Source organism: Garra rufa, chromosome 14 (assembly GCF_049309525.1).
Source record: "Garra rufa chromosome 14, GarRuf1.0, whole genome shotgun sequence".
Classification (NCBI taxonomy): Eukaryota; Metazoa; Chordata; class Actinopteri; order Cypriniformes; family Cyprinidae; genus Garra; species Garra rufa.
In genome coordinates this window covers 27,636,425-27,654,910 of record NC_133374.1, presented here as the reverse complement: position 1 = coordinate 27,654,910, position 18,486 = coordinate 27,636,425, and the positions used below count along the sequence as shown (strand labels likewise).

The 18,486-nt window shown below is 33.6% G+C and overlaps 2 protein-coding genes across 2 annotated transcripts; one reads left to right on the top strand and one right to left on the bottom strand.

Annotated features, from left to right (window-relative positions):
* Positions 1 to 6,250: 6,250 nt before the first annotated feature.
* glod4 (glyoxalase domain containing 4) lies at positions 6,251 to 11,355 on the bottom strand. The gene is made up of 9 exons (XM_073817567.1): positions 11,186 to 11,355; positions 10,939 to 10,988; positions 10,709 to 10,829; positions 10,308 to 10,452; positions 10,023 to 10,159; positions 7,108 to 7,194; positions 6,923 to 7,036; positions 6,746 to 6,832; positions 6,251 to 6,651 (listed from the first exon to the last, which is right to left on the bottom strand). The coding sequence occupies exons 1-9, from the start codon at positions 11,273 to 11,275 to the stop codon at positions 6,586 to 6,588; spliced, it is 897 nt and encodes a 298-aa protein (XP_073673668.1). The 5' UTR covers positions 11,276 to 11,355; the 3' UTR covers positions 6,251 to 6,585.
* A 584-nt stretch (positions 11,356 to 11,939) lies between these two features.
* On the top strand, positions 11,940 to 16,406 carry mrm3a (mitochondrial rRNA methyltransferase 3a). Its single transcript, XM_073817566.1, has 4 exons — positions 11,940 to 12,313; positions 15,053 to 15,297; positions 15,380 to 15,547; positions 15,853 to 16,406. The coding sequence occupies exons 1-4, from the start codon at positions 11,940 to 11,942 to the stop codon at positions 16,362 to 16,364; spliced, it is 1,299 nt and encodes a 432-aa protein (XP_073673667.1). The 3' UTR covers positions 16,365 to 16,406.
* Positions 16,407 to 18,486: the final 2,080 nt, after the last annotated feature.

The window sequence follows — 18,486 nt, the reverse complement described above, 5'->3', positions numbered from 1 at the left end:
TACTTAAGTATTTAAAGTAAAAGTATTAAAAAAAATTCGCGTTTGTTTCTATCACCCAATGCAATTCTGACTTTATTTCTCATAATTGTGAGTTTATATCATCTATTTCTGAGAAAAAAGTCAGAATTGTGAGTTTATATTGCAATTCTGACTTTATTTCTCATAATTGTGACTTTATTTCTCACAATTGCAAGTTTATATTACCCAATTCAAAGAAAGTCACAATTGTGAGTTTATATCATCTATTTCTGAGAAAAAAAAGTCAGAATTGTAAGTTTATATCTCGCAATTCTGACTTTATTTCTCACAATTGCAAGTTTATATCACCCAATTCAAAGAAAGTCACAATTGTGAGTTTATATCATCTATTTCTGAGAAAAAAAGTCAGAATTATGAGTTTAAATCTCGCAATTCTGACTTTATTTCTCATAATTGTGAGTTTATATCATCTATTTCTGAGAAAAAAGTCAGAATTGTGAGTTTATATTGCAATTCTGACTTTATTTCTCATAATTGTGACTTTATTTCTCACAATTGCAAGTTTATATTACCCAATTCAAAGAAAGTCACAATTGTGAGTTTATATCATCTATTTCTGAGAAAAAAAAGTCAGAATTGTAAGTTTATATCTCGCAATTCTGACTTTATTTCTCACAATTGCAAGTTTATATTACCCAATTCAAAGAAAGTCACAATTGTGAGTTTATATCATCTATTTCTGAGAAAAAAAGTCAGAATTATGAGCTTAAATCTCGCAATTCTGACTTTATTTCTCATAATTGTGAGTTTATATCATCTATTTCTGAGAAAAAAGTCAGAATTGTGAGTTTATATTGCAATTCTGACTTTATTTCTCATAATTGTGACTTTATTTCTCACAATTGCAAGTTTATATTACCCAATTCAAAGAAAGTCACAATTGTGAGTTTATATCATCTATTTCTGAGAAAAAAAAGTCAGAATTGTAAGTTTATATCTCGCAATTCTGACTTTATTTCTCACAATTGCAAGTTTATATCACCCAATTCAAAGAATGTCACAATTGTGAGTTTATATCATCTATTTCTGAGAAAAAAGTCAGAATTGTGAGTTTATATTGCAATTCTGACTTTATTTCTCATAATTGTGACTTTATTTCTCACAATTGCAAGTTTATATTACCCAATTCAAAGAAAGTCACAATTGTGAGTTTATATCATCTATTTCTGAGAAAAAAAAGTCAGAATTGTAAGTTTATATCTCGCAATTCTGACTTTATTTCTCACAATTGCAAGTTTATATCACCCAATTCAAAGAAAGTCACAATTGTGAGTTTATATCATCTATTTCTGAGAAAAAAAGTCAGAATTATGAGTTTAAATCTCGCAATTCTGACTTTATTTCTCATAATTGTGAGTTTATATCATCTATTTCTGAGAAAAAAAGTCAGAATTGTAAGTTTATATCTCGCAATTCTGACTTTATTTCTCACAATTGCAAGTTTATATCACCCAATTCAAAGAATGTCACAATTGTGAGTTTATATCATCTATTTCTGAGAAAAAAAGTCAGAATTGTGAGTTTATATTGCAATTCTGACTTTATTTCTCATAATTGTGAGTTTATATCTCGCAATTCTGACTTTATTTCTCATAATTGTGACTTTATTTCTCACAATTGCAAGTTTATATCACCCAATTCAAAGAATGTCACAATTGTGAGTTTATATCATCTATTTCTGAGAAAAAAAGTCAGAATTGTAAGTTTATATCTCGCAATTCTGACTTTATTTCTCACAATTGCAAGTTTATATCACCCAATTCAAAGAATGTCACAATTGTGAGTTTATATCATCTATTTCTGAGAAAAAAAGTCAGAATTGTAAGTTTATATCTCGCAATTCTGACTTTATTTCTCACAATTGCAAGTTTATATCACCCAATTCAAAGAATGTCACAATTGTGAGTTTATATAATCAATTTCTGAGAAAAAAAAGTCAGAATTGTGAGTTTATATTGCAATTCTGACTTTATTTCTCACAATTGCAAGTTTATATCACCCAATTCAAAGAAAGTCACAATTGTGAGTTTATATCATCTATTTCTGAGAAAAAAAGTCAGAATTATGAGCTTAAATCTCGCAATTCTGACTTTATTTCTCATAATTGTGAGTTTATATCATCTATTTCTGAGAAAAAAGTCAGAATTGTGAGTTTATATTGCAATTCTGACTTTATTTCTCATAATTGTGACTTTATTTCTCACAATTGCAAGTTTATATTACCCAATTCAAAGAAAGTCACAATTGTGAGTTTATATCATCTATTTCTGAGAAAAAAAAGTCAGAATTGTAAGTTTATATCTCGCAATTCTGACTTTATTTCTCACAATTGCAAGTTTATATCACCCAATTCAAAGAAAGTCACAATTGTGAGTTTATATCATCTATTTCTGAGAAAAAAAGTCAGAATTATGAGTTTAAATCTCGCAATTCTGACTTTATTTCTCATAATTGTGAGTTTATATCATCTATTTCTGAGAAAAAAAGTCAGAATTGTAAGTTTATATCTCGCAATTCTGACTTTATTTCTCACAATTGCAAGTTTATATCACCCAATTCAAAGAATGTCACAATTGTGAGTTTATATCATCTATTTCTGAGAAAAAAAGTCAGAATTGTGAGTTTATATTGCAATTCTGACTTTATTTCTCATAATTGTGAGTTTATATCTCGCAATTCTGACTTTATTTCTCATAATTGTGACTTTATTTCTCACAATTGCAAGTTTATATCACCCAATTCAAAGAATGTCACAATTGTGAGTTTATATCATCTATTTCTGAGAAAAAAAGTCAGAATTGTAAGTTTATATCTCGCAATTCTGACTTTATTTCTCACAATTGCAAGTTTATATCACCCAATTCAAAGAATGTCACAATTGTGAGTTTATATCATCTATTTCTGAGAAAAAAAGTCAGAATTGTAAGTTTATATCTCGCAATTCTGACTTTATTTCTCACAATTGCAAGTTTATATCACCCAATTCAAAGAATGTCACAATTGTGAGTTTATATAATCAATTTCTGAGAAAAAAAAGTCAGAATTGTGAGTTTATATTGCAATTCTGACTTTATTTCTCACAATTGCAAGTTTATATCACCCAATTCAAAGAAAGTCACAATTGTGAGTTTATATCATCTATTTCTGAGAAAAAAAGTCAGAATTATGAGCTTAAATCTCACAATTCTGACTTTATTTCTCATAATTGTGAGTTTATATCATCTATTTCTGAGAAAAAAGTCAGAATTGTGAGTTTATATTGCAATTCTGACTTTATTTCTCATAATTGTGACTTTATTTCTCACAATTGCAAGTTTATATCACCCAATTCAAAGAAAGTCACAATTGTGAGTTTATATCATCTATTTCTGAGAAAAAAAGTCAGAATTGTAAGTTTATATCTCGCAATTCTGACTTTATTTCTCACAATTGCAAGTTTATATCACCCAATTCAAAGAATGTCACAATTGTGAGTTTATATCATCTATTTCTGAGAAAAAAAGTCAGAATTGTGAGTTTATATTGCAATTCTGACTTTATTTCTCATAATTGTGAGTTTATATCTCGCAATTCTGACTTTATTTCTCATAATTGTGACTTTATTTCTCACAATTGCAAGTTTATATCACCCAATTCAAAGAATGTCACAATTGTGAGTTTATATCATCTATTTCTGAGAAAAAAAGTCAGAATTGTAAGTTTATATCTCGCAATTCTGACTTTATTTCTCACAATTGCAAGTTTATATCACCCAATTCAAAGAATGTCACAATTGTGAGTTTATATCATCTATTTCTGAGAAAAAAAGTCAGAATTGTAAGTTTATATCTCGCAATTCTGACTTTATTTCTCACAATTGCAAGTTTATATCACCCAATTCAAAGAATGTCACAATTGTGAGTTTATATAATCAATTTCTGAGAAAAAAAAGTCAGAATTGTGAGTTTATATTGCAATTCTGACTTTATTTCTCACAATTGCAAGTTTATATCACCCAATTCAAAGAAAGTCACAATTGTGAGTTTATATCATCTATTTCTGAGAAAAAAAGTCAGAATTATGAGCTTAAATCTCGCAATTCTGACTTTATTTCTCATAATTGTGAGTTTATATCATCTATTTCTGAGAAAAAAGTCAGAATTGTGAGTTTATATTGCAATTCTGACTTTATTTCTCATAATTGTGACTTTATTTCTCACAATTGCAAGTTTATATCACCCAATTCAAAGAAAGTCACAATTGTGAGTTTATATCATCTATTTCTGAGAAAAAAAGTCAGAATTGTAAGTTTATATCTCGCAATTCTGACTTTATTTCTCACAATTGCAAGTTTATATCACCCAATTCAAAGAATGTCACAATTGTGAGTTTATATCATCAATTTCTGAGAAAAAAAAGTCAGAATTGTGAGTTTATATTGCAATTCTGACTTCATTTCTCATAATTGTGAGTTTATATCACCCAATTGGGAGAAAAAAAGTCACAATTGCAAGATGCAAACTTGTGAGGAAAAAAGTCAGATTTGTGAGATACAAACTTGCAATTGCAAAAAAAAAAAAAAAAACAGAAATGCGAGATACAAACTCGCATTTGTGAGGAAAATTATTTAACTGTGAGTTTATATCATCAATTTCTGAGAAAAAAGTCAGAATTCTTATATCTCGCAATTTTGACTTTATTTCTCACAATTCCAAGTTTATATCACACAGTTCTGGAAAAAAGCAAGAATTTCCTGAAAAGAAGTCAGAATTTCTAGATACAAACTTTATTTTTTGCGTTTTTTAAAATTTTTTTTTTAATTAAGTTTATATTAGGCAATTCTGAGAAAAAAAAAGCTAGAATTGTGTTTCTATCTCACAATTTTGACTTTATTTATCACAATTCTGAGTTTATATTATGCAATTCTAAGAAAAAACATCATAATTGCATTTATTTATTTCATGAACAAAGATCAAACTGACTTTTTTTTCTTAGAATTGCATGATATAAACTCGGAATTGCGACAAATGAAATCAAAATTGTGAGATAAAAACACAATTAGGACTTTTTACTCAGAATTGCATGACATAACTCAGAATTGCTAAAAATAAAGTCAAAATTGCGAGAAAAAAACACTTTTCTGAATTTTCTCTCAGAATTATGAGATATGAACTCGCAATTGCGAGTTATAAAGTCAAAATTGTGAGATAGAAACAATTCTGACTTTTTTTTCTTTGCATAATATACAGTAAACTTGGAACTGCAAAAAAAGTCTAATTTGCAAGATAAAAACAATTTTGACTTTTTTACTCAGAATGGCATGATATAAAATCATAATTCTGAAAAATCAAGTCAAAATTGCGAGATGAACACTTTCTCAGAATTATGAGATATAAACTCTTGCAAGTAATAGTCAAAATTGCGAGATAAAAACACTCAGTTTTGTAATATAGTCGTAATTGCGAGAAATAAATTGCATTTATTGTATTTTTTATATCAGAATTTTGAGTATTAAATCTTGCGATTTTGACTTTATTTCTCGCAGATGTGACTTTACAGTATATCACGCAATTCTGACTTCATAACATGCAACTACAAGTTTATACCTCACAATTATTAGAAAAAAGACGGAAATGCCAGTTTATCTCACTATTCTGACTTTATAACTCACAATTGGAAGTTTATACTACACAATTCTGAGAAAAAAGTCAGAATTGCAAGTTTATATCAGAATTTTGAGTCTTTAATCTTGCAATTTTTACTATTTCTTGCAGATGTGACTTTATATCATGCAATTCTGACTTCATAACTTGCAACTGCAAGTTTATATCTCAGAGAAAAAAGACAGAAAAGCCAGTTTATCTCACTACTCTGACTTTATAACTCACAATTGGAAGCTCATTCCACACAATTCAAAGAAAAAAGTCATAATTTCAAGTTATCTTGCAGTTTTGACTTTATTTTTCGCAATTCCAAGTTTATATTACGCAATTCTGAGAAAAATGTCACAATTGTGCGTTTATATCTCGCAATTCTGACTTTACTCACAACTGCGATTTTTGTATCCCACAGTTCTGAGGAAAAAAGTCAGAATTGTGCGTTTGTATCTCGCAATTCTGAGAAAAGGTCAGAATTGTGAGACAAAAAGTGGCATTAACCTTTTTTATCTTTTATTCAGTGACTTAAAAAGGCTTCAACAGTAAACCATGTTGCTAGTAATAATTGAAATTCATTTTTAATGTCAACCATGTTTATTTTAATAGCCACTGAATATTTGTACCATTAGACTTCCTGATTATCCTCTTCATTTATCAAATCTATTTACACTTTCAAGAGAATAACAGGGTAATCATAAGGACTTACTTTTTACAGTTACACAAATAAACATATTTTTCACCATGTCCAAAAGCAGAGAGATGCAGTTTTTTGGGTTCTTGTTCATTTTATAAATTAAAAGTGAATTTTGATCATCATTAATGAACCGCTGAAAATGTATAATAACAAAAAAATCTGGTTGACTGAACATCCTGGATCTTTTAAAGCAGTTTCAGTGATGGCAGACCGTGTTTAAGCTGAAGCCTTCTGCTTGTTGTGTTTGGCAAACCACTCGTCACTCTTATCTGCAGCCATGGCCTGTGAAAGCAACCAAACAGAGAACCCATGAATGCGGTTTGAAAGTGCATCACAAGATTTACTTCATACTTTATAATGTGGTGAGACTGATTACCTCATCCAATAACTCATTCCCCTCAGGGTCAACGGCAGAAAGCTGCTTAAATGCCTCATCGCCCACAAAGCAGATCTCATGACCATCCTACATTAAGTAGAGATCCGAGTCAGCCGAGCAAACATCTGGCAAACACTCAGAATTCAATCTCAGTAACATCAGACAATAAATACTTACAGGATCTGCAAGAATAACAACTTCCACTGTGGCTTTTCCAGGTGTGTCCAGACTCACAAGAGGGGTGAGGATTTTCTGCTTTTCTTTTTTAATTAGGGCTTCAATGTCTGGTAACTGCAAAACAAACACATTTCTTTAAAATGACTCTAGAATGAATGTTGTTGCCTGATGTTGAAATAGCTGACCTGATCCCGAGGGCAAGCAAATGCAATCCTTCCAAAAGCAGTTGCATGATCCACAGCGCCTCCAATGTCTTGTAACTCCAGCTTACACTACAAAAGCACAAGACTTATTAAAGTCACACACAAACTACTGCTCAAAGGCTTATAGTTTTGTTTTTGAAAGAAGCCCATTTTCACCACTGAATAAAAAAAAGGTAATTGCGACTTGTTTTCTCGCAATTCTGAAATTTTGTCTCAGAATTGTGAGATAGAAACTCGCAATTGTGTGTTATAGAGTCTTGACTTGATTTAAGTTTCATCGACTATTTCATGGCAAACAAAGAATATACATTTTAAAACAACACAGTAGTACACAATCCAAAATACAACAAATTAAAGCAATTCGAAACAAAGTGTACATAAAATTCTATAAAATATTCTTTAAATCTACTTCTGAAAGAAATTGTAAAAATGTTTCTAGGTTCATCTTATAAAACAAGTTGTTAAGAGTTTGTCCTGATAATAACCTTTGTCTCATGACATTAAATATTGGACAGACCAAAAGCACATGCTTCACTGACGAATGAGTCCACAATACTGACATTTTGGGGCTTTTTTTTGTGTTATAAAGTCAAAATTGCAACATATAGTCACAATTCTGACTTTTTTTTCTCAGAATTGCAAGATATAAACTCGCAAAACTGTGAACAATTCAGACTTTTTTCCTTGCAAGTTTTTATCTTGCAATTTGGACTTTTTTTCTTGTATTTGCGAGCTTGTATCTCACAATTCTTATTTTCTTTCTTGCAATTACAAGTTTGTATCTCACAATTCTTACTTTTTTCTCCAAATTCTGACTTTTTTTGTCAGATAAAGTCAAAATTCTGACTTTTTTTCTTGTGAATGCGAGTTTATGTCTTGCAATTCTTACTTTTTTTCCTCCCAATTCTGATTTTTTTTAAAGAATTGTGAGACAAAAACTCACAATTCAGACTTTTTTTCTTGCAATTGCAAGTTTTTTCTCGCAATTCTTACTTTTTTCTCCCAATTGCAAATTTGTATCTCGCAATTTGGACTTTTTTCTTGCAATTGCAAGTTTGTATCTCACAATTCTTACTTTTTTCTCCAAATTCTGACTTTTTTCCCTCAGAATTGTCAGATAAAGTCAAAATTCTGACTTTTTTCTTGTGAATGCGAGTTTATATCTTGCAACTCTTACTTTTTTCTCCCAATTCTGATTTTTTTTAAAGAATTGTGAGATAAAAACACACAATTCAGACTTTTTTTCTTGCAATTGCAAGTTTTTATCTTGCAATTCTTACTTTTTTCTCCCAATTGCAAATTTGTATCTCGCAATTTGGACTTTTTTCTTGCAATTGCAAGTTTGTATCTCACAATTCTTACTTTTTTCTCCAAATTCGGATTTTTTCCCCCCAGAATTGTCAGATAAATTCTCAAAATTCAGACTTTTTTCTTGCATTTGCGAGTTTATATCTCGCAATTCTTGCTTTTTCTCCCAATTTAGATTTTTTTTTACGAATTGTGAGATAAAAACTTCAAATTCAGACTTTTTTCTTGCAATTGTTAGTTTATGTCTCGCAATTCTTACTTTTTTCTCCAAATTCAGATTTCTTTTAAGAACTGTGAGATAAAAACTCATAATTAAGACTTTTTTCTTGCAGTTTCGTGTTTATATCTCACAATTCTTATTTTTTTTCTCCAAATTCTGACTTTTTCCCCCTTAGAATTGAGATTAATATTCAAAATTCTGACTTTTTTCTTGCAATTATGAGTTTATCTTGCAATTCTTCCTTTTTTCTCCCAATTGCAAATTAGTATTTCATATTTCTGACATTTTTCTTGCAATTGTGAGTTTATATCTCACAATTCTGAGAAAAAAAAGTCAGAATTGTGAGTTTATATCTCGCAATTCTTACCTTTTCCTTGCAATTCTGACTTCTTCTCAGAACTGTGAGTAAACTCACAAATACAAACTATAAAGTTCAATTTTGAGGGATATAAAAAGACTGATATGTTCTCAGAATTGCAAGTTAAAGTTAATATCTCACAATTCTAACTTTATAACAGCTCACAATTGAATGTTATAAAGTCAGAATTGCAAGATATAAACTCGCAATTTCAAGAAAAAAAGTCAGAATTGCAAGATATATTGACAATTTTGACTTTTTTTCTCAGAATTGCTAAATATAAATTCACAGTAACGAATTTTAAAGTCCAATTTTGAGGGGAAAATTTGAGTTCTCAGAATTGCGACACAATTCTGACTTTACAATTTGCAATTGTGAGTTTATATTTCACAATTCTGAGAAAAAAGTAAGAATTGTGAGATAAAAAGTTGCAATTACCTTTTTTTTTAATTCAGTGGCAGAAATGGGCTTCCATAGGAAGTCTCTTATGCTCACCAAGGCTGCATTTGTTTGATGAAAATACAGTGAAAACAATAATATTATGAAATATTATAACAATTTCAAATAACTGTTTGCTATTTAATATATGTTCAAATGTAATTCATTTAAGTGATGCAAAGCTAAATTTTCAGCATCATTACTCCAGTCTTTAGTGTCACATGATCATTCAGAAATCATTCCAATATGGAAACATAAAAATTTTTTGGAAAATTTTAATTCTTTAATGAATATAAAGTGCAGCATTTATTTGAAATATAAATAATTTATAACAATGTAAAAGTACAGTCTTTAAAAGTAACGTTTTTTTTATCAATTTAATGTGTCCTTGTGGAATAAAAATATTTTTTCTTAAAAAAAAAAAAAAAAAAAAAAAAACACCCCAAACTTTTAAATAATAAAAACCTGATAAAAGTTACATTAAAACCTAGTTCATAAGGTCTTGGTGAGCAGCATGTCCTCATAATTTAATGATTGCCAAAAATATAATAAATGGATTATTTTCAGCCAAACCTGATTATCTGAAAATCCCATTACGGCAATCTTTTTGTCCTCATTTTTTTCAATAACCTTCATTCCCAGCAGAGCAGACCAATAATGAACAGAACGCTGCAGATCAGACACTGCCAGGGAGACTTTCTGGACAGGATCTATTACAAGGACCAGAAACAATCACAAAAACAATTTCAGAGTCAGTATGCAATGATACAAATAACTACTACAGTTACTCACTTCCATATTTCATAAAGGAAGTTCTCACATCCCTTATTATAACACACATTAAGTGCAAACACCCACCACAGACTGGCTGTTCCTTGTCTATAAGGTAGAAGCGGTATCCTCCGGGAGCTTCAGTCATGTAGAGGGATTCTTCCACTTGTGTTAGAGGCCAGTTCAACCTCTTAGCATTACTCACAGCCTGACTAGACTGGAGAGTGAGACCCTAATATAGAAGAGCACAAGAAATCACAGCTTCCTTTATAAATCTATGATGGCTATGTCATTCAGCATGATCACATGAGAGTTCACATGATCAGTGTACATTTCATTAGTGACCTAGAGATGTTATATCGTAAGTTTTGAATGTGACATATCTGTTCCGAAATCATTATTATATATCTTCTATGGTTTCACATGTTTAGATCCTACTTTATGTGTGGTTTCAAGTTATTAATGTTATTAATGTATAATATATTTACCAGAAAGTCATTTCCAAGGCGATATTCACCCACTCCATAATTATAGGTCAACTCCGCCACAAAGTGGTCATCTTCTGCTCCAAAGCCCACCATGGTTTTACTCCATTTTCCATCATATGGACTGAAAACAAAACAAGTTACATGAATATAAGATAATTAGAATGTGATATAAGGTTATTCAGGTAACTAAGCTAGTCAAATAAAACTTAAACTATTAAAATATGACAAACCCATTGCAGGTTGCTTTGCAGCCCTCCTCAAATTCTTCATGACGCAGAATCTACAGATTAGAGTTGTTTATTGTTGTTTATAAATTTCGGTTTCGAGTCGAAACATATATAGAAAATATGCCGGATATCTGTATGTGTCAATAACATCATTAACTGGCTTATTACCAATATTAGGAGGCAAAGTCCCCACTGTATTTACATAACAGGACCAACATTTCACAATAAGACCAATAGACAGCTCTTCTACCTTCATTCCTAAGACATCCCTGTAAAAAGTGGCTGTTTTGGTCCTGTCTCCTACTTTAAAAACAAAATGTAGAGCTCTTCTTAGTGCCATTACTTATGAAAGTCTCCCACTGTAAACGCGATGATCACACACTCCGTGTCAATACACACACCTTGCGATCGACTGCTCTGCAAACGACATCCCACGGACTAAACCAAAATAATTCGTTTAATTTTGACATGAATTTGCAATGCCATTATATACGAGGGCATATTACGTCACTATTTTTTAATATACTGCAATACTAAATAAACTACAACATTTAAAATTAAATATAATATAAAAATTAAATAACACATTTCTTGGTAATTTCTTACATGGTACAGTCCGTTCTTGTGCTGCGAGGGACTGAAGAGTCAACCTTGCGAATCGGTTCCTTTGATCAGCTTTAAAGAATCGATTTAAATATCGCTTTTTAATAGTTTTCTAATTAAGTAATGCTTTTTGCTATTTCATCTCTCATTATTCAGCTCAAAACACATTTGAATCTGTTTCATACCTTATCCACATTTTTCTTAAACGTGGAAGTAAGCTTATGGTGAGACTTCCGGTACATTAGCCACTAAATAACGAGAAGAATAAGAATGTGCAGTAAACAGTAAAACTGAAGTAAAGCAATCAACTCTTGAAAAAGATCCGACTCAAAAGAATCATGAATCGGATTCGCTCATTCCCCTCCTGTGTCTGTGACGCAGACGATGGGCGGTCAACAAACATGGCAGCGCTCATGTATAACGTGAGTCGTGGTTTTATTATTTTCGGGGAACATAGTTTATTACTCAGAGGACATAACCACCAGGTCTTGGTGAATTCGAGGCGATATGTCCGAGCCCTCCGACGCAGACCCTTGGCGGTCTTGTATCCTGATGGTGAGCGAGAGAAACTAATTAAATCAAATAAACCAGCTGATGAAATGAACCAGAAGCTGTTCACACAGAAGGACAAACACAGAGAGAAAGTCTCAGAGAGAGCTGGCAACAAGAAGTGGAGCGGACATGTGTCTGAATGGGCAGAAGAGTCTCCACACTTGAAGGACAAACTCGCTGGGCTGCGCTTCGAAAAGGCTCCTGCTGGAGATAACAGACTCGCGTGAGTAATCGGCATCACCTGCGTTTGACAAAATGTCTGATTAGTTTACATTTAATTTCTTTCGTTTATTTATTCATCTTTCCTGTATTTAATAGAGGAGCACCAGTCCTATTATTTTTGGATCGCTGTTAAATCTACATTAGACAGGTGCTGGTCATAATTAGAATATCTTCAAAAAGCGTATTTATTTCACCAATTCCATTCAAGAAGTGAAACTTGTATAATGTATACATTCATAGACGCAGACTGATATATTTCAGGTGTTTATTTATTTTAATGATTATAACTGACAACTAATGAAAACCCCAATTCAGTATCTCAGAAAATTAGAATATTACTTAAGACCAATACAAAGAAAGGATTTTTAGAAATCTTGGTCAACCGAAAAGTATGAACATGACAAGTATGAACATAGAGCACTCAATACTTAGTTGGGGCTCCTTTTGCCTGAATTACTGCAGCAATGCTGTGTGGCATGGAGTCGATCAGTCTGTGGCACTGCTCAGGTGTTATGAGAGCCCAGGTTGCTCTGATAGTGGCCTTCAGCTCTTCTGCATTGTTGGGTCTGGCAAATCGCATCTTCCTCTTCACAAGGTTAGGGTAAGGTCAGGCGAGTTTGCTGGCCAATTAAGGACAGGGATACCATGGTCCTTAAACCAGGTGCTGGTAGCTTTGGCACTGTGTGCAGGTGCCAAGTCCTGTTGGAAAATGAAATCTGCATCTCCATAAAGTTGGTCAGCAGCAGGAAGCATGGTATACAGCTGCGTTGACCTTGGACCTCAGAAAACACAGTGGAGCAACACCAGCAGATGACATGGCACCCCAAACCATCACTGACTGTGGAAACTTTACACTGGACCTCAAGCAATGTGGATTCTGTGCCTCTCCTCTCTTCCTCCAGACTCTGGGACCCTGATTTTCAAAGGAAATGCAAAATGTACTTTCATCAGAGAACATAACTTTGGACCACTCAGAAGCAGTCCAGTCCTTTTTGTCTTTATCCCAGGCGAGACGCTTCTGACGCTGTCTGTTGTTCAAGAGTGGCTTGACACAAGGAATGCGACAGCTGAAACCCATGTCTTGCATACGTCTGTGCGTAGCGGTTCTTGAAGCACTGACTCCAGCTGCAGTCCACTCTTTGTGAATCTCCCCCACATTTTTGAATGGGTTTTGTTTCACAATTCTCTCCAGGGTGCAGTTACACTTTTTTCTACCACATCTTTTCATTCCCTTCACCTCTCTATTAATGTGCTTGGACACAGGGCTCTGTGAACAGCCAGCCTCTTTTGCAATGATCTTTTGTGTCTTGCCCTCCTTGTGCAAGGTGTCAATGGTCATCTTTTGGACAATTGTCAAATCCACAGTCTTCCCCATGATTGTGTAGCCTACAGAACTAGACTGAGAGACCATTTAAAGGCCTTTGCAGGTGTTTTGAGTTAATTAGCTGATTAGACTGTGGCACCAGGTGTCTTCAATACTGAACCTTTTCACAATATTCTAATTTTCTGAGATACTGAATTGGGGTTTTCATTAGTTGTCAGTTATAATCAAAATTAAAAGAAATAAACACTTGAAATATATCAGTCTGTGTGGAATGAATGTATACATTATACAAGTTTCACTTCAATGGAATTAGTGAAATCAACTTTTTGAAGATATTCTAATTATATGACCAGCACCTGTATAACTTTTGGTGCTTAAGTGGTATTTGGGGGCTATTGGACCTCATTTAAACTTTCCTAAATTAAAAAAAAACCTTTTTTTTTTTTTTTTTTTATTGAGTGTTTTCACGACATGTCAATCGGCCATATTGGAAGCACTGAATACAAACAATGCCACTGAACGGAACAAAACTCGCATATTTTGCTGTTTATTGCTGCAGAAAATGGTCAATTATTGTCATATTTGGGCTGTACTAATCAGTCAGCTAAAGGTCATACTGTGACGTATCGATCTCCAGTTGGTCACACAGTGTCACACGAAATGAAAAATTGCAGTGTGGCCATGCCTTTATTGGCATTTTAGTTTTATTTTTGCAAAAACAGACACCTCAAAACATATGTGTGTCATTGTTTTAAATGATCAATTTTCGTCGCAAAAGGGTCTAAAATAGTAATCATTGTTATCCACCTTTTTTCTGTAAGAATGGGTGCTGCCATTTGTTAATATTATGGGTCAGGCTTCCAGTCTCATCCATGTCTAGCTATTTTTTTTAGCTTTTTAATGTACTATCTTAATTATGGTTTGTAGTGCAAACAGTATTACCGTTTAATGCACGTTGTTACTTACGTCTGGTTCAGTTTGACCAACTACAAATGCCTTTTGTTCCTCAGACAGTTTTGTGCACTCTTCTGCTTGATTTGTTATAACTTTTGGCAGTCTGTAGTACTCTCAATGGTTTTCCTGGTTCAACCGATTAGTACAGGCCAGAACATGACAATAATTGACCATTTTCAGCAGCAATAATCGGCAAAATATGCACATTTCATTCGGTTCAGTGGCACTGTTTACGTTCAGTGCCGCCAATAAGGCAGATTGATGACGCATTGTGAAAACACTATTGCGAATAATAAACCGGAAGCCTCACCCATTGGCTTACTTCCGCATTGAAGAAAAAGGTGGATAGCTTTATCAAAGTGTATTAGAGTAAAGTAAAAACACTGTTAGGAAGATTACTTTTTTTGCACTCTTTCATTAAGTTACACACTAGTTTTAAGACAACTGTCATTCTTCCCTCAGGAAGGTGGCCAGTGTTGCCCGTTCCCGAATGTTTCGGGATAAGGAAGGTAAGGTGCTGCTGGAGGGAAGGCGTCTGATCTGTGATGCTCTGTCTGCTGGAGCGTCCCCTCAGACGCTCTTCTTCAGTAGAGTGGAGCGACTCCAGGAGCTTCCTCTAGATAAACTACAGCAGGCCAAGCTCATCAAAGTCAGATATGAAGACATGAAGCCCTGGTCTGACCTGGTCACTCCTCAGGGTGTTATAGGTGCATTGCTGAATCTTTTTTAAACTTAATTTACATCTAAATGTTTATAACACAACTTCACATTGTTTTCATTAAATCGCAGCTATATTCTCAAAACCAGATGCCTCCCACCTGGCGTTTCCAAAAGACGCACGTCTTCAGTCAGTACCTTTGTTTCTGTTATGCGACAATATACGTGACGCTGGGAACCTAGGGACTATTTTACGCTGTGCGGCAGCTGCTGGCTGTGATCGTGTTCTTCTAACCAAAGGTATCTAATACATTTAAATAGTTTTCCATGTTAAAAAAATTCTCTTCCAGGTCAAAAATGACCTGAATATGTTATAACAGGAGTGCCCGGACTTGTGTCCTGCAGAGTTTAGCTCCAACTTGCCTCAACACACCTGTCTGGAAGTTTCTAGCATGTGTTGTAAGAGCTTGATTATCTAGTTCAGGTGTGTCAAATTGGGGTTGGAGCTAAAGTCTGCAGGACACCAGCCCTCCAGGACTGAGTTTGGGTACTGTAATAAATTCTATTCTAAGCACTGGCTGTTTTTTTTTTTTTTTCCTCTCCAGGTTGTGTTGATGCCTGGGAGCCCAAGGTTTTACGTGCAGCAATGGGAGCTCATTTCCGCCTTCCTGTATTTCCTAATTTGGACTGGGATGAGATTCCCAAGCACTTACCAAAGAATGTGGTTGTCCATGTAGCGGATAACAGAGTTAGTTTTATAAAACCTCCAGTTCCAGGACAAATAGAAAATGTTTCTTCGGATGAATACAGTGAAAGTGACTCTGATGAAGAATCCGATGATGAACTTTCACTCCCGTGTCTGAAGTCTCAGGTGTACTACGAGAGTTGGGCTAAGAGAAACACAGCACTGGTGATTGGTGGAGAGACGCGTGGACTGAGTCTAGAGGCTCGTCAATTGGCTGAGGAAACGGAGGGGAAAAAGCTAGTTGTGCCCATGGCTCCAGGAGTGGAGAGCCTGAACTCTGCAATGGCTGCAAGTATACTGCTGTTCGAAGGCAGACGGCAGCTTTTGAAGTTGTTGGATAAAACACGGCGAAGAACAAGATCTAAACTCTAAATGAGTGTAATTCTTATGTATTAAAGATGTTTCACTAATACAGCCCAGTTTCATTTATTTATTGTTAACTGTTTTTCACTATGGCACTAAACCAAACTCGTATATTTTGTTGATTATTGCTGCTAAACATGGTCAATTATTGTCATGTTTTGGGCTGTACTAATCGGTCAGACAAGGAAAAACATATAGAGTACTATGGACTGCCAAAAGTTATAACAAATCAAGAAGAAGAGTGCAAAAAACTGAGGAACAGAAAGCATTTGTGGTTGGCCAAAATGAACCAGGATTTCCATTGCAAGAATCTTGACAACAGTGTTTGTTCTTATTTTTGGTGAGGTAGGTGAAATATTAGGCTAATATCTTAATTAATACTGCTCGTATGCATCTTTACCACTTATTAACTTTAGTTTGTCCAAATATAGCACCTTTTCCTACTTACGAAGTTCTTCTCTGTGAGATTTAGCAGCTTCCACATGTTTTTATCTGTGGTTTAGACAGCATAAATTAGCAGAAAAACTATTCAGTATTACATTAAACATGCAATCAAACCGTGCTCACTTCCGAGTATCTCCAATATGACCGTGCATCCAGGTAACTAACCAAACATAATAACTATGTAAGAGAGGCTGCAGTTTTCGTGGGGGTGGGCGTGGCTTTACCGCCAAAAGCCAACTGGCCTCCAGCGTTTGAGGGCATTTTGAGGGAGATTTTTTTTTTTAAAGATTTTACAACTCATTTAATTTACTTGTAGTTTTTTTGTGTTATTCAAATTGGCTGGGGGGTTAATAACATTTTGCTCTGGTGTGACAAACTCAGAACACATTTAATATTGCTTCACACAGACATTTACCAGTAGAGGGCGATTGTGTGTTTCCAGAGTAAACACTTTGTACAGTACTTCGTTTTCCCAAAAAAACAAACAAAAAAAAAAGCTTAAAATGTACTCACCCTCAGACCATCCAATATGTAGATTTGTTTATTTCTTGAACTACAAGTGGCAGTAGTTATAGTATTTTTACTCTGCTGTAAAAGTACTTTTTAAGTGTCTGTACTTCATCCGTGCTATTCATCAGAAAACTTTACTTCACAACATTCCAAAGCATAATATAGTACTGCACTACGTTTCATATTACATATCATTTAATGCTTAATTACATGAGAAATCTATTACTTTCTTTTACTCAAGTAAAAGTAACACAAAAATTTACTTGAGTACAAGAAAGTACTACATTTTTAATGTCCTTAAATATTAAAGGTAAAACAAACAAGAACTTTTATTTATGAAATGCAGTGCAGTAAAACCTCTGCCTTGAACTGAATGGATTCAGAGAAATTTTGCATTACATCACTTGCTTACCAATATATCCTCTCTAGGTGAATGGGTGCCGTCAAAATGAGAGTCCAACCAGCTGATAAACACATTACAATAATTCACAAGTAATCCACGCAACTCCAGACCTTCAGTGAATGTCTTATGAAGCAAAAAGCTGCATGTTACCATCAATAAGCCATTTTAACTTTAATAAAAAAAACAGCCTGTTCCAAAGTTTACATACACTTGATTCTTAATACTGTGTTACCTGAATGATCCACAGCTGTTTTTTTATAGTTGTTCATGAGTCCCTTGTTTGTCCCAAACAGTTAAACTGCCCGCTGTTCTTCAGAAAAATCCTTTAGACCCTTTCAAACAATGACTGTTTGATTTTGAGATCCATATTTTCACACTGAGGACAACTGAGGGACTCATATGCAACTATTACAGAAGGTTCAAACACTCACTGATGCTCCAGAAGAATAAAACAATCCATTAAGAGCTGGGGGTGAAAACTTTTGGAATTTGAAGATCGGGGTAAACTTAACTGTTCAAAAGTTTACACCCCCTGTTCTTAATGCGTTGTATTACCTTCTGGAGCATCGGTGAGCATTGGAACCTTTTGTAATAGTTGCCTATGAGTCTTATTCAGGTCAGTACTAAATAAAACATAACATGCACTTTGCATGATCCGTCTTATTTTGGTAAAATAATTAACATTTTGTAGATTCTGCAAGGTGTATGTAAAGTTTTGACCTCAACTGTATATGGAATACATTGCATTGTGGGATATTTCAATAATTCTGGAGG